The sequence below is a fragment of the Apodemus sylvaticus genome, chromosome 20 (genome assembly GCF_947179515.1).
Source record: "Apodemus sylvaticus chromosome 20, mApoSyl1.1, whole genome shotgun sequence".
NCBI classification, from domain to species: domain Eukaryota; kingdom Metazoa; phylum Chordata; class Mammalia; order Rodentia; family Muridae; genus Apodemus; species Apodemus sylvaticus.
This window is the reverse complement of record NC_067491.1, coordinates 56,560,566-56,574,365: the sequence shown is the minus strand read 5'-3', so window position 1 is coordinate 56,574,365 and position 13,800 is coordinate 56,560,566. Positions and strand designations below refer to the sequence as shown.

Here is a 13,800-nt window from a genome sequence, read left to right as displayed (position 1 = left end):
AATTCCATATGAGTCTGTCTATATCTTGCTTCCAGACAACCCTGGATATACATTAACCCTATCTCAAAGAAAATGAAAAAGTAGAAAAATTTCACTGTGAAGTCACAAATATTGTTAAAAGTACCTAAGTTATCGCTTCTTGACCTTTTGGCTAAGTTAGATGCTCTCCACTAAATGATTCTAAAATACAGGAGAAAGAAAGGAGTCAACATAGTAGGACTTCACTGCTAAAGAGGACAGTCAGGTCTGGAGGTCAGAATAACATATGAACGCCTAGCCTCAAGTGATTTGGTGATTTCTGCTTTTCCTCACTGATGAGCACTCATAGAAGCCCACATAAGCTCTGAAGCTGCAACATTGACAGGATATTTTCCCTGCCCACAAACAACATCTAGTTTCACTTCTGGTTTCTATCCCAGAGCTGAACCTGTGCACCAGCTCTCTATACCAAAATACTGCCAGTAGAGAGTTAGTCTCCAAGTAGTGATGACAAACCTATGAGCAGTGATAAGACTACCAATCTTCTCTGAAGGAACTGACCAGAGTCCTCAGATCGCAGGAATCAAGGAGAAGTGTGAGATAGAATCGCTTGGATTTCAGTCACTCCCCAGAGTTAACCATGGGCCACAGAGAGAATTCCTCCCAGAGAGAACTGATATCAAAGGAGTGCTGACACGCAGACTTGCAGAAGGGACAAGCCACAATCAAGGACAAGAATACCAACTAACACCAGAGATAACTAGATGGCAAGAGCCAAGGGGAAGAACATAAACAACAGAAACCAAGGCTACTTGTCATCAGGATAACCCACATCTCCCACCACAGCAAGCCCTGGATACACCAACAAACCAGAAATCAAGGCTCTCATTTAAAATCAAATCTCATGATAATGATAGAGGACTGTAAGTACATAAATAACTCCCTTAAAGAAATACAGGAAAATGCAGGAAAACAGGTAGAAAGTGTTAAAGAGGAAACACAAAAATACCTTAAAGAATTATAGGAAAACACAACCAAATAGGTTAAGGAACTGAACAAAACCATCCATGATTAAAAATGGAAATAGAAACAACAAAGGAAACAAAAGGAGACAACACTGAAGATAGAAAAACTAGGAGAGAGATCAGGACTCATAGATGCAAGCACCTCCAACAGAATACAAAAGATAGAAGAGAGAATCTAAGGTGCAGAAGACACCATAGAAAATATTGACACAACAATCAAAGAAACCCCAAAATGAAAAAAGTTCCTAACTCAAAACATCCTGGGAATCCAAGACACAATGAAAAGACAAAACCTAAGGATAATAGGTATAGAATAGAACAAAGATTCCCGACAGAGAGGGCAAGTAAATATCTTCAATAAAATTATAGAAGAAAACTTCCATAACCTAAAGAAAGAGATGCCCATGAATATATAAGAAGCCTACAGAACTCCAAACAGACTGAACCAGAACAGAAATTCCTCCCATTACATAATAGTCAAAACACAAAATGCACAAAACAAATAAAGAATATTAAAAGCGGTAAGTTTAAAAGGTCAGGTAACATATAAAGGCAGACCTATCAGGATTACACCAGACTTCTAAACAGAAACTATGAGAGCTAGAAGATCCTCAGCAGATATCATACAAACCCTAAGAGAAGACAAATGCCAGCCCAGGCTACTATCTTTCTACAAATTCAGCCCTGCAAAGGGTAACAAATGGAAAATTCCAACAGGAGGAGGGAAACTACACCCTAGAAACAGAAGAAAGTAATCTTCTTTCAAGGAACCCCAAAGAAGATACCCAAAAGAAAAGAACATAATTTCATCTTTAACAACAAAAATAACAGGAAACAACAATCACTATTTCCTAACATCTCTTAATATCAATAGACTCAATTTCCCAATAAAAAGATATAGACTAACAGACTGGATATGTGAACAGGATACAGCATTTTGCTGCATACAGGAAGCATATAGCTCACAGTCAAAAACAGAAACTACCTCAGGGTAAAGGGCTGGAAAACAATTTTCAAAGCAAATGATCTCAGGAAAGAAGCTGGAGTAGCGATTCCAATATTGAATAAAATCTACTTACAACCAAAAGTTTTCAAAAAAGATAAGGAAGGACACTTCATACTCAACATATGAAAAATATTCCAAGGAGAGCTCTCAATTCTGAACATCTGTGCTACAATTGCAAGGGCACCCACATTCATAATAGAAATTTTATTAAAGTTCAAAGCACACAGTGAACCTCACAATAACAGTGGGTCACTTTAATATTTCAATCTAACCAATGGTCAGATCATGGATACAGAAACTAAAGAGAGAGACACAGTGAAACTAACAGAATTTATGAAACAGATGGATTTAACTGCTAATTACAGATGATTTAACCCTAAAGCAAAATAATAAACCTTCTTCTCACCATGGTACCTTCTCAAATTATCTACCATATAATTTGGACACAAAATAAACATCAACAGATCCAAGAATTTTTAGTTAATCCCATGTATTCTACCAGACCACCACCGAATGAGGCTGATCTTCGATAACTACAAAAACAGGAAGCCCGTGTACACATGGAAGTTGAACATCTATCTCCTCAATGTTAACTTGGTCAGGAAAGAAATAAAGAAGGAAATGAAAGACTTTTAGAATTCAATGAAAATGAAAGACACAACATACCCAAACTTATGGGGCACAGTGAAAGCAGTGCTAAGAGGAAAGCTCATAGCTCTGAGTGCCTCCAAAAAGTAACTGGAGGGAGCATACACTAGCAGTTTAACAGCACACCTGAAAGCTCTCTTACAGAAATAAGCAAATACACCAAAGAGGAGTAGACAGCTGGAAATAATCAAACTCGAGGATGAAATCAACCAAGTAGAAACAAAAAGAACTATATAAAGAATCAGCAAAAGCAGTTGTTGTTTCTTTATCAACAAGATAGTGGAAATACTTAGCCAAACTAATTAGACAACACAGAGACAGTATCCAAATTAACAATGTCATAAATGAAAAGGGAGACATAGCAACAGAGATGGAGGAAATTTAAAGAAATTATCAGGTCCTAATACCATAGACTATACTCAACAAAATTGGAAGTCCCTTTCTCAGAGGAACCATAGCACCCTCACTTAAGTCCTCCTTCTTCTTGAGCTTCCTGTTCTGGGTGAATTGTAAATTGTTTATTTTGAGCTTTTGGACTAGCATCCGCTTATTAGTGAGTGTATACCATGTGCATTCATTTGTGACTAGGTTACCTCACTCAGGGTGACACTTTCCAGTTCCATCCATTTGCCTAAGAATTTCATGAATTCACTGTTTTTAATAGCTGAATAGTATTCCATTGTGTATATATACCACAGTTTCTGTATCCATAATACTCACAGGAACAATAAGGGAGGCAATGTGTGGAGCAGAGTCTGAAGTAAAGGCCACCCAGTGACTGCCCTACGTGGAGATTCATCCTATAAACAGTCACCAAACCCTGATACTACGACAAGAAGCATGTACCAAAAGGAGCATGCCATGGCTGTCTCCAGAGGGGCCCTGCCAGAGCCTTACAAATACAGAGGCAGAAACTAGCAACCAATTATTAGACTGGGCTTGTGGTCCCCAACGGAGGATATGGAGGGTGGTCCCGAGGACTGAAGGAGTATATAGACCCCTGGGAAGAACAATGACTTCGGACACCCAGACACCCCAACACTCCCAGGGACTGAACTATCAACAAAGGGGTACACATGGTTCCAGCCAAAAATGTGTCAGAGGAAGACCTTGTTAGGCATCAGTGAGAGGAGTGGTCTTTGGTCATGTAAAGGCTCAATAGAGGCCCCAACAAAGGGAAACGAACAGGGGGAATGTGGGGGGGGGAAGGTGGGACTGTGTCGGGTAGAGGGGCATATATGTGGAGGCAGGGGGTGGGAGGAGGTGTAGGGAATCTTTGGGGAGGGGGGCTTTTGGGAGTTGGTAAATTGGGAAAGGTTTTACCACTGGCAATCTAAATGAAGAAGATACTCAATAAAAAAATAGTAAAAATAAATTAATAAATAAATGCACAGGGCCAGAAGATTTGAGGGTAGATTTCTATCAGAATTAAAGACGTCTTAATACCAATAAACCCAAACTCTTTCACAAAATAAAACAGAAGGAACACTACCCAATACATTTTACAAAGCCTCATTTATGCTTTGTAAAGCCTCATTTATGCTAAACCACACAAAGACCCAACAAAGAAAGAGAATTTCAGAACAGTTAACAATTTCCCTGATGAATATTGCTGTAAAAATATTCAATAGAATTCTAGCAAAATGAATCCAAGAACACATCAAAATGATTATTCACCATGATCAATTGTGCTTCATCTCAGGGTTGCAGAGATGGTTCAATATATGGAAATCCATCAACTTAATCCATTATATAAACAATGTCAAACAAACAAAAACCCACATGATCTTCTCATTGGATCCTGAAAAACTTTTGACAAAATAAAACACCCCCTCATGCTAAAAGTATAGGAGAGATCCGGAATTCAATTCCATACCTAAACATAATTAAAGAACTATAAAGCAAACCAACAGAGTTAGAGAACAGGAGTAACCAAAGAGGGATAGAGGAGCAGGAGGGCAAAAAGGAGGGGCATGAACAGGTAATAGAAGAGGCAGGGGAGAAGACAGAAAATAAAACAGAAACAAGTAGCAGTGGAGATGTCGAAATTGGGGCAACCAGAAGACAGTCCTAGACTCCAGAAAAGTGAGAGGCTCCCAGGATGCAACGGGGATGGCTTTAGTAGTAATATCCAAGAAAGAGATACAAAACCTCTACACACAACCTCCAGTGGATAGTCATGACCCCCAGTTGAATCATGATGCCACCCATGTAATTCAAAACTTTAAACCCAGAAATATTCCTGTCCAAAGGAAAGAGAGAGACAAAAATGGAAGAGAGACTGAAGTAAAAGCCATCTAGAGGCCACCACGAGAGGAATTCATCCTACCTGTAGCAGCAAACACCCACAATATTGTTGATGTCAAGGGCTTGCTGGAAGGAGCCTGATATGACTGTTCTCTGAGAGGTTATGCCAGCAACTGATTATTACTAATGGAGAAACTAACAGGCAACTACTGGACTGAATGCAGGGACCCAAATAGAAGAGAAGGGGAAGAACTGTAGGAGCTGAAGGGGATTGCAACCCCATATGAAGAGCAACATCAAGTAACTGGACCATCCAGGCCTCCCAGGGACTAAACAAGCAACCAAAGATTGTACATGAACCAAGACATGATTCCAGATACATATGGAGAAGAGGATGGCCTTCTCTGACATCAAGGGAGGGTAAGGAGGCATGATTCTCTGTGTAAAGGGATGCTAGACTGGTGAGGCAGTACGGGGTGAGTGGGTGGAGGAGCACCCTCTTAGAGGTAAAGAGTAGGGGGGTGAGGGGCAATGTGATTGGGAGCTTTGTGGAAGTGGAACTGGGAAGGGAATTCTCATTATAAATATAAACAAAAAATGATAAATAATGTATTTGTATAAGAAAAAAGAAGACAGCATAGATAAAATAGATATATCATTCAAATAAAATGTTAAATTTTAAAAAATTCCAGACCCAAAACATCCGGAAAAATCTTGGACAATATAAAAAACAAAGTTTACACACATAGAAATAGGAGAAGTAGAGAATCCCCATGTCAGAAATCCAGGATATTTTAACAAAGCCTTAGAATAAAAATGTCATATCCTATAGAAAGAGTTGCCTATAATCATGCAAGAAGCTTACAAAATACCAAAAACACAAGCTAAGTAAACATTCCTGCTACATAATAATCAAAACACTAAGTACACAAACGAAAAGAAGAAATACAAAAAAAGATTAAAACTAAAAGAGAAAATGGAAAGTAATATATAAAGGCATACCAAATAGAATTACATCAGAATTCTTAAGAGACACTCTAAAAGCCATGTGGGCCCAGGAAGATTTCATATAGACTCCAAGAGACCACAGATATCCATGGATAGTATTTTACCCAGTGAAACCTTCCCTAACAATAGATGAAGAAAACGAGATAGACCATGAGAAAGACAAAGTACAGAATGTACTTGTAGAAAAATTCAAACTAAAGAATGTCAAATGTAGCCCTGAAAATTCAGGCAATAAATAATCTCATACCAGCATAACAAAAGCAGCAAAGCAAACATACACTCCACCCTACCACCAACATCAATACCTAAAATAAAATAACAAGAGTTAATAATCATTAATCATTGTCTCTCATTACCAATGGACATAATTCCCTGAAAAACAACACAACCAAATAAAATGACTACAAAATCAAGATGTTACTTTGCTGCATAATACAAACACTATTCAACATCAAAGATAAAAAAAATTATCTCAGAATTAAGGCCTGGAAGGGGTTTCCAAACCAATATCCAAGAAGATCAGTAAGGTCACGTCTAACAAGATAGACTTCCAGCTAAAATTGCCAAAAGGAGATGGGGAAGTGGACTTCATACTTACCAAGGAAACATCTACCAATAGTATACTTCAATTCTCAACAACTATGCCTCAAATTCAAGGGCACCTATATTTGAAAAGAAACATTACTAAAGCTCAAATCCCATCATCCTTCACACCCTTGTAGTGCAAGATTTCAATATTCCACGCTCACCAATAGTCTGGACATACCAGACAAAAACTAAACATAGAAATTGTAGATGTAATAGACAATATGAACCAAATGGACATAGCAGATAACTAAAAAGTATTTCGCCCAAACACAAAAGAAAATACTTTCTTCTGAGCACCTCCTCTAACACTCTTAGAAAATTACCACATAATTATTCACAAAGTATATTTAAACTCATAAAAACATTGAAATAAACCTTTATATTTGATCAGGAAAATACTAATTAACAGGCTATCAACAATGACATCACGTGTAAGCTATCATCAATGACAGAACAACAAATAGCATAGTAACTCATGGACACTGAAGATATCTCTTTAGAATAACTACTGGATCAAGGTATAAATAAAGGAAGAAATTAAAAACTTTGTTGCTATTCAATGAAAATGAATACAGATCATAATCAAAGTTGTGGGACTCAATGACGTTGTGCTAAGAGGAAATGTTAAAGCAGTATGTACTTTCATAAAGAAATTGGAGAGATCTTCTACATTCAACTTAACAGCACACCAGAATATTCTACAATAAAAAGAAGCAAACACATGCAAAATAATTGCATGGTAGGAAATAGTCAAACACATGGCTGAAATTATTACAACTGAAACAGAAAGAACAAAACAATCAGTTAAACAAGAGTTGATTCTCTAAAACAAACAGGATGAAAAAAAATGTTTATCCAAACTGCCTAAAAGACAAGAAAGCTGTACCCAAATTAACAAATTCAGAAAGAAAAAGAGGCAAACAACCAAAGATAACAAAGAAATTCAAATAATCATTAGTTCCTCCTTTAAAGACCCTTCTTCCACATAATTGGTAAAAGAGGTAAAAGAAAGGGACAGTTTTCTTCATAAATACTACTTACCACAGTTAAATGAAAATCAGATAAGCAGTGCAAATTGACCTGTAGCCCCAAAGGATATAGAAGAAGTCATTAAAATCATTCAACTAAAGCAAAGCAACAACAACAACAAGAAGAACTGAAGGTCAGATGGTTTTAGAGGAGAATTCAACAAGACTCTCAAAGATAGACTAATGCTAATCTTCCTAGAAATATATTCAAAAGGAACATTGCCCAATTCATTTTATGATGCCACTGACACTCTAATGACCAAACACCACAGAGTATAAGAAAGCCTGTTGTAGAAAAATTTCTACTGAAAGTAGGTGAAACTACTCAATAAAAGACTTGCAAAGAACTGAAAGGGCATTGACAACATCATCTACTATGATCAACCGGGTCTCATCTCTGAGATGAAGAAATGGTTAAATATATACAAATCTTTCAATGTAATCCACAGTATGAAAAACCTGAAAAAAGTGCATAATCATGTCATTAAATGCTGAAACAGCATTTGAAAACATGGAGAAACCTTTAAAGATAAATAGTTTTCTACTGATCTGTGGTATAAGGGACATACACTTAAGAAAGCCAGTTTACACCAAGCCTAAATCCAAGAAAGCAATTCTTCAAACATCAGGAAGAAGACAAAGCTGTCCACTATCTCCAGAACTATTTAATATAGTACTTGAAGTTGTAGATTGAACAATAAAACAGAAAAGGAGTTTATGGGAATTCAAATTGAAAAGGAAGCTATCAAAATATCACTATTCACAGATGATATGATAATATAAATAAGTGAGTCCAAAGTCACATATACTAAACTAACCAAATATTATCAATAACCATCTTATATGGAATCAATAAGGAGACCAAGGAAGAAATTGCTAGTGAACCACTCTATACAACAGCCACAATTATAAAAAATCTTGTGGTAACAAACACCAAGCAAGTTAAAAACATGTATAATAAAAATGTTCAGTCATTGAAAATAAATTGAAGATGTCAGAAGACAGAAAGATCTCAAGAGCTGATGTAATAGTAGGATCAACATAATGAAAATGGCCTTCTAATCAAAAGAAATCTCCTGTTTCAACTTAATCATTATCAAAATTACAACAGAATACGTTTCAAAACTTAAAAGAATATGTAACTTCATACGTAGAAATAAAATCCCACTGTAGATAAAACAATTATGTACAATAAAGAAAATCCCAAGGTATTACTTTCCCTGATATCAAACTGTACTACATAGCAATCGTAATAAAACCATCAAACGGGTTTATTAATAGAATTAAATGAAAAAACCCTTATTGGAATCCATACACCTATGGACAATTGATCTCAGATAAAAATCCAAAAATTATACAATTGTAAATAAGAAAGTATTTTCCAGCTGGCCGCCCGGAAGCCCCCACTAGCCTCTTGAGGGACCTGAAGATGTGGCGGCCACCCAGGCTGATCTGAAGCGGAGAGAGTTGAGCTGGGGGCTTCTGCCTGAGGCCTTGCCCCTATCTGATCACTATGGAGTAAAAGTGGTCTTCAATAGCAACAGAAACAACAGAAAGCCCACATACACGTGGAAACTGAACAATACTCTACTCAATGATACCTTGGTCAAGGAAGAAATAAAGAAAGAAATTAAAGACTTTTTAGAACACAATGAAAATGAAAACACAACATACCCAAATCTATGGGACACAATGAAAGCAGTGCTAAGAGGAAAACTCATAGCCCTGAGTGCCTCCAAAAAGAAAATGGAGAGAGCATACATTACCAGCTTAATGACACACCTGAAAGCCCTGGAACAAAAAGAAGCTATTTCGCCCAGGAGGAGTAGAAGGCAGGAAATCATCAAACTCAGGGCCGAAATCAATCAAGTAGAAACAAGAGAACCATACAAAAAACCCTTAGGGGAAATCATTTGAAATGTAAATAATTGAAATGTAAATAAATTATATCAAATAAAATAAAAAAAAATAGCTTAAAAAAAAAAAAAAAAAAAAAAGAAAGTATTTTCCATGAATTGTTGTGGTTTCACTAGATGTCAATTATTATAGAATGCAATTAGTTGCACATCCAGGTTTTGCACAAACCTAAATTCCAAATAGATCAAAGATATTAACATTAGACCAGAAATACTGAATCTAATCCTAGAGAAATTAGGGCAAACCGTTGCATGCATTGAAGAGGAAAGACTTTCTGAACAGAACACCAATGATGCAGTTGCTGTACATTATCACAGCTAATAAAATGATAATAAAAAAGGTTTGGTAAGGCCAAGGAAAGACCAGTTGTTCAAAACAGCAGTCTTCAGAATGCAGAAAGATTTTCACCAATTCCACTTCTTGCAGATAGCTATTATCCAAAATATTTAGAGTACTCAAGAGACTAGAATACAACAAATCAAATATTTCAATTAAAATGCAGTACAGATCTAAACAGAATTTTCAACAGAAAAATCTTAAGTGTCTGGGAAACATTTAAATAAATGTTCAAAATTCAACAGAAAAATGTAAATCAAAATGATTCCGTGATTTCATCTTACACATGTCTGCTTGGCTAAGATCAGAAACAAAAGTGACAGTTGAGGCTGGTGAGGACCTCAAGGAAAGGATGTGCTTGCTCCTCCATTCATGGCAAACTTCTACAGTGACCTTGTCCATCAGCAACTCAATAGCCAACCATACCTCTTCTGAGCATACATCAAAATATTTTACAGTTGTGCCCAAGGACATTTGCTCAACCATGTTCTTTGCAACTTACTGCATAACAGCCAGAAACCAGAAGCAATCTAGATATCCCTCAGTCAAAGAACAGACAAAAATGTGTTAAGTTTACATACTGCCATAGTACACAACTCTTTAATAGAGCATCATGGAATTTGGAAGTAGATTTATCCAGAGCAAGCTTACCCAGACCCAGGAAGATGAACATGGCATGTTCTCACTGACAAGTGGATTAGTTCTGAGGTACAGATTTGGAGAGAGCAAGTAAGAAATAGGGATTAAGGGACAATGCAAGAATAGCCCCAATGTAACAAATATTAGTGTCATGTGTGTATAAAGAAATTGTTCTTTGCCAGGCGGTGGTTGCACACACATGTAATCCCAGCACTCTGGGAGACAGAGGCAGGCAGATTTCTGAGTTCGACGCCAGCCTGGTCTACTGAGTGAGTTCCAGGACAGCCAGGGCTATTTGTTTATTACTATGTACTTTCACTTCCACAGTACTCTTGTCATGTTATTTTGTTAATTTAAATCACCTTACACCAAAAATACTACAGTTTAATGATTAGGATGTTTTGGGTAATTTGAAATCCACCAAATATCCTTGTAACTGAAGGCATCACTAGCAATATTTTTGCTGAAAAAAGTTAGTTATTTAAACACCAGTATATAAAATGGATCAAACATGTAGACTTCGTTTTATTGGGAAACACTTCAGCTTGGGGTTTTCATGCTTGCCTGCTGTTTATGATTCCAAAATATTTTTTTTGATTAAAAAAATACCTTCCACTAAACTATTGCAAATTGGATTAATAATAAAAAATCAGAAAACGAGTTCAATTACACACACGTATATTGAAACTCCAGTGTTAAGGCTCATAATTCTAGCCACTCTAAAGCACATGATCATTGTGTTCACTGTGATCCTGACACTTGCACTTGTGCACATAGAAATGGAAAAGGAAGAATATCAGAAAGATCCTTTTTCAAAATGACTGTGCACCACATCACTCTATTATAAAAGATTTAATCAGAAGCATGAATGAAATTTAATAGATCTTACTCTATATTTACTTTATATGAATACTTTATATTCAGATACCCTTTCTTGTAGAAAACTAGATAATTTTAAATTACATTAAATAAGGCGAATATAAATATATTTAATATATTTATACTTTATACATATATTTATCATACATGAAAAAAGAAATCACTTCCCAAATTCTGTTGTCTTATTTCATATCCTGTTAAATCATCTGACAAGTCATTTTCCACTTGTTAGCATTTGATGAGCTGTTCTACTGCAAATGTGCTTTTGCAGTGAGATTGCTCCCACTACACTGTCTGGACAGACATGGGGCATAGTGCAAAGTGGTTCCTGACGTGGTGCAACTGCACAACAGTGTAAAAGATTTATCAAGTGCATCCATGGTTCTTGCAAAGTTAAAAAAAATACATACCTGGGGCATTTAGAGAGCCACATGAAATATTCCAGCTGGTTGTGAACTTTTGGATTACTGTGATCATCTTTAATATTAAAATTTATTTCAAAATATGAAAAGATGTCTTCTTCACCTAATGATGTTTTATTTCTGAATCATTTCCCTTCTACACTGTCTTGACCTAACAATTTATCAACTTACCAATTTGCTAGCAAAGTGTTAGCAATGTTTCTACTTAGACTAAATCCACATAGACATTCAGCAATTTTCCAGCATCTAACCAGAAGCAGGACATTCATTGCACAGTTTTCCTTCCCCAGGTTGAATTCAGAGTTGAGTGTGTACTTTGTTTCTCTATTCAGTTCTTTAGTTTATATATACCCTGATAGAAATTTCAGCATGCTACAATATACACTTTATTTCCTTGAAAAATTATTGTACATTGATATTTATGTCTGAGATTACCAAGGAAGCTGAAGCAGACTTTGTCTAGATCTGCTGTTCCTGCAGATATTAGACTGTCTAGGAAAGAGCCTTCAGTGACATAATCTCAGAATATTCCTGTATGAATAAATTCATGAAATCAAGTATTGCATAGTGGAAATTTATAAATTAAATAGGTTGTAATGGATAAAAATCTGAAATCATATGAATTAAAAATATTAGCTTTCAATACTCTGCAAAATGGTAAGGATAGAAATTAAAAGTGAAGAGAGATAAATTTCTACTTCTGCCATCACTGCATTCAAATCTGTGTCAGCTGACACAAGCAACACTTATCACTCTAGAACCTGAGGAGGTATTACAATGTCACAGATTTCAAAGGTATTACCTGCTCTAATACAATCACAAATGAAACTCCGCGATTCTCTGAAGTGTTGTGTCAGGCTACTGACAACATCCCTTGTAGTACAGGACTGGCATGAAATGTGCTCACAGTCTGAGGAATTACAGACAGCATGGTGAAAGGTGATCAAACTGCAATGACCAAATATGAAACACAAAACTCTGTAATGACATATTTCTCTTCTCACTTGAGAGGACATAAGGAGTCATCAAGAAAAGAAAATTAAACAGAGGAACTTGGAAGGGAATATATGAAGGAAACCTCATGAGGAGAAATTTTTGGAATAAGGTTCAAATCCACACTTAAAGTAGGACAAATGAATATTTAAAAATGAGTTGATACAAATCACTTACCATAAATCATTAGATGTGCCCAAAGGTAATGTTTTCCAATCTATTTTTAAACTTGAAGCAGTGTCACCTATGAGAGGAAAAAATGCACCAATGACCACAGACCCATCATGTTGCAGTACATGTTCTGATTCTGTTAGGCCAAAAGGGGCTGCAATGATCCAGATGGGTGTTCGCATCTGTAAAAACCAGAAGATAAAAAGCCAAGAGAAGAGCATATTAAGAGATCTTTCTGCCAAGATCTAAGTCGTGGAATGGTACAACCTATGGTGTGTTACATATATATATATTCAGTGCTCATATGTGTTTGCATGTGTGTGCCTGTGTGTGTGTGAGTGTGTGTGTGTTTACACTGTTGTTGTTGACATGATGACCGAATATTACACTCTAATCAGCCAGAGATATGTGCAAGGATCCTTCCATTCACCCTGTGAGAGTTCTATGGCACTTTATCCTTCAGGCTATCCATATGAGTCACCTCACTCAGTGGCAAACAGGTTACAGCATCAAAGGACATGCTTTCATTTCCACTAGGAATCACAATAATTACTCCAAGACTGAAATACCCCAGTGTTGCTTTCTGCCTCTGTGTTTATGGCCTAAAATGTTTACAAAGAAAGAATTTATTCAAGAGCCCTTCAAGATAATGCCCACATATCACATCAAAGGAAATCATTGTTGGAAAAATATAAATACACATTAAAGACCCATACCAAGAACTGATGAACTTAATTAAAGGTGCACCATGCTCCAAAAAACTTAATAGTATTGGTCTTAAGTTCACTTTTTACTCTCGTATGGTTCTTAGGGTTCTGAGACAATTCTATCTTTCATACATGCATGTCTACATACCAATACTTGGCCAGTTTACTCCTGCATACCCTTGTGTCACATTTGTGTCACATTGTTGT

General features: G+C 36.4%; 1 protein-coding gene across 1 annotated transcript in view; it reads right to left on the bottom strand.

Moving 5' to 3' along the window:
- Positions 1-13,107, bottom strand: part of LOC127670594 (vomeronasal type-2 receptor 116-like) — a 43,423-nt gene extending 30,316 nt beyond the window's left edge. The window contains exon 1 of the mRNA XM_052165088.1: positions 12,893-13,107. Coding sequence (XP_052021048.1) covers positions 12,893-13,107 — 215 coding nt within the window. The remainder of the gene's footprint in view (positions 1-12,892) is intronic.
- Between the last annotated feature and the right edge of the window lie 693 nt (positions 13,108-13,800).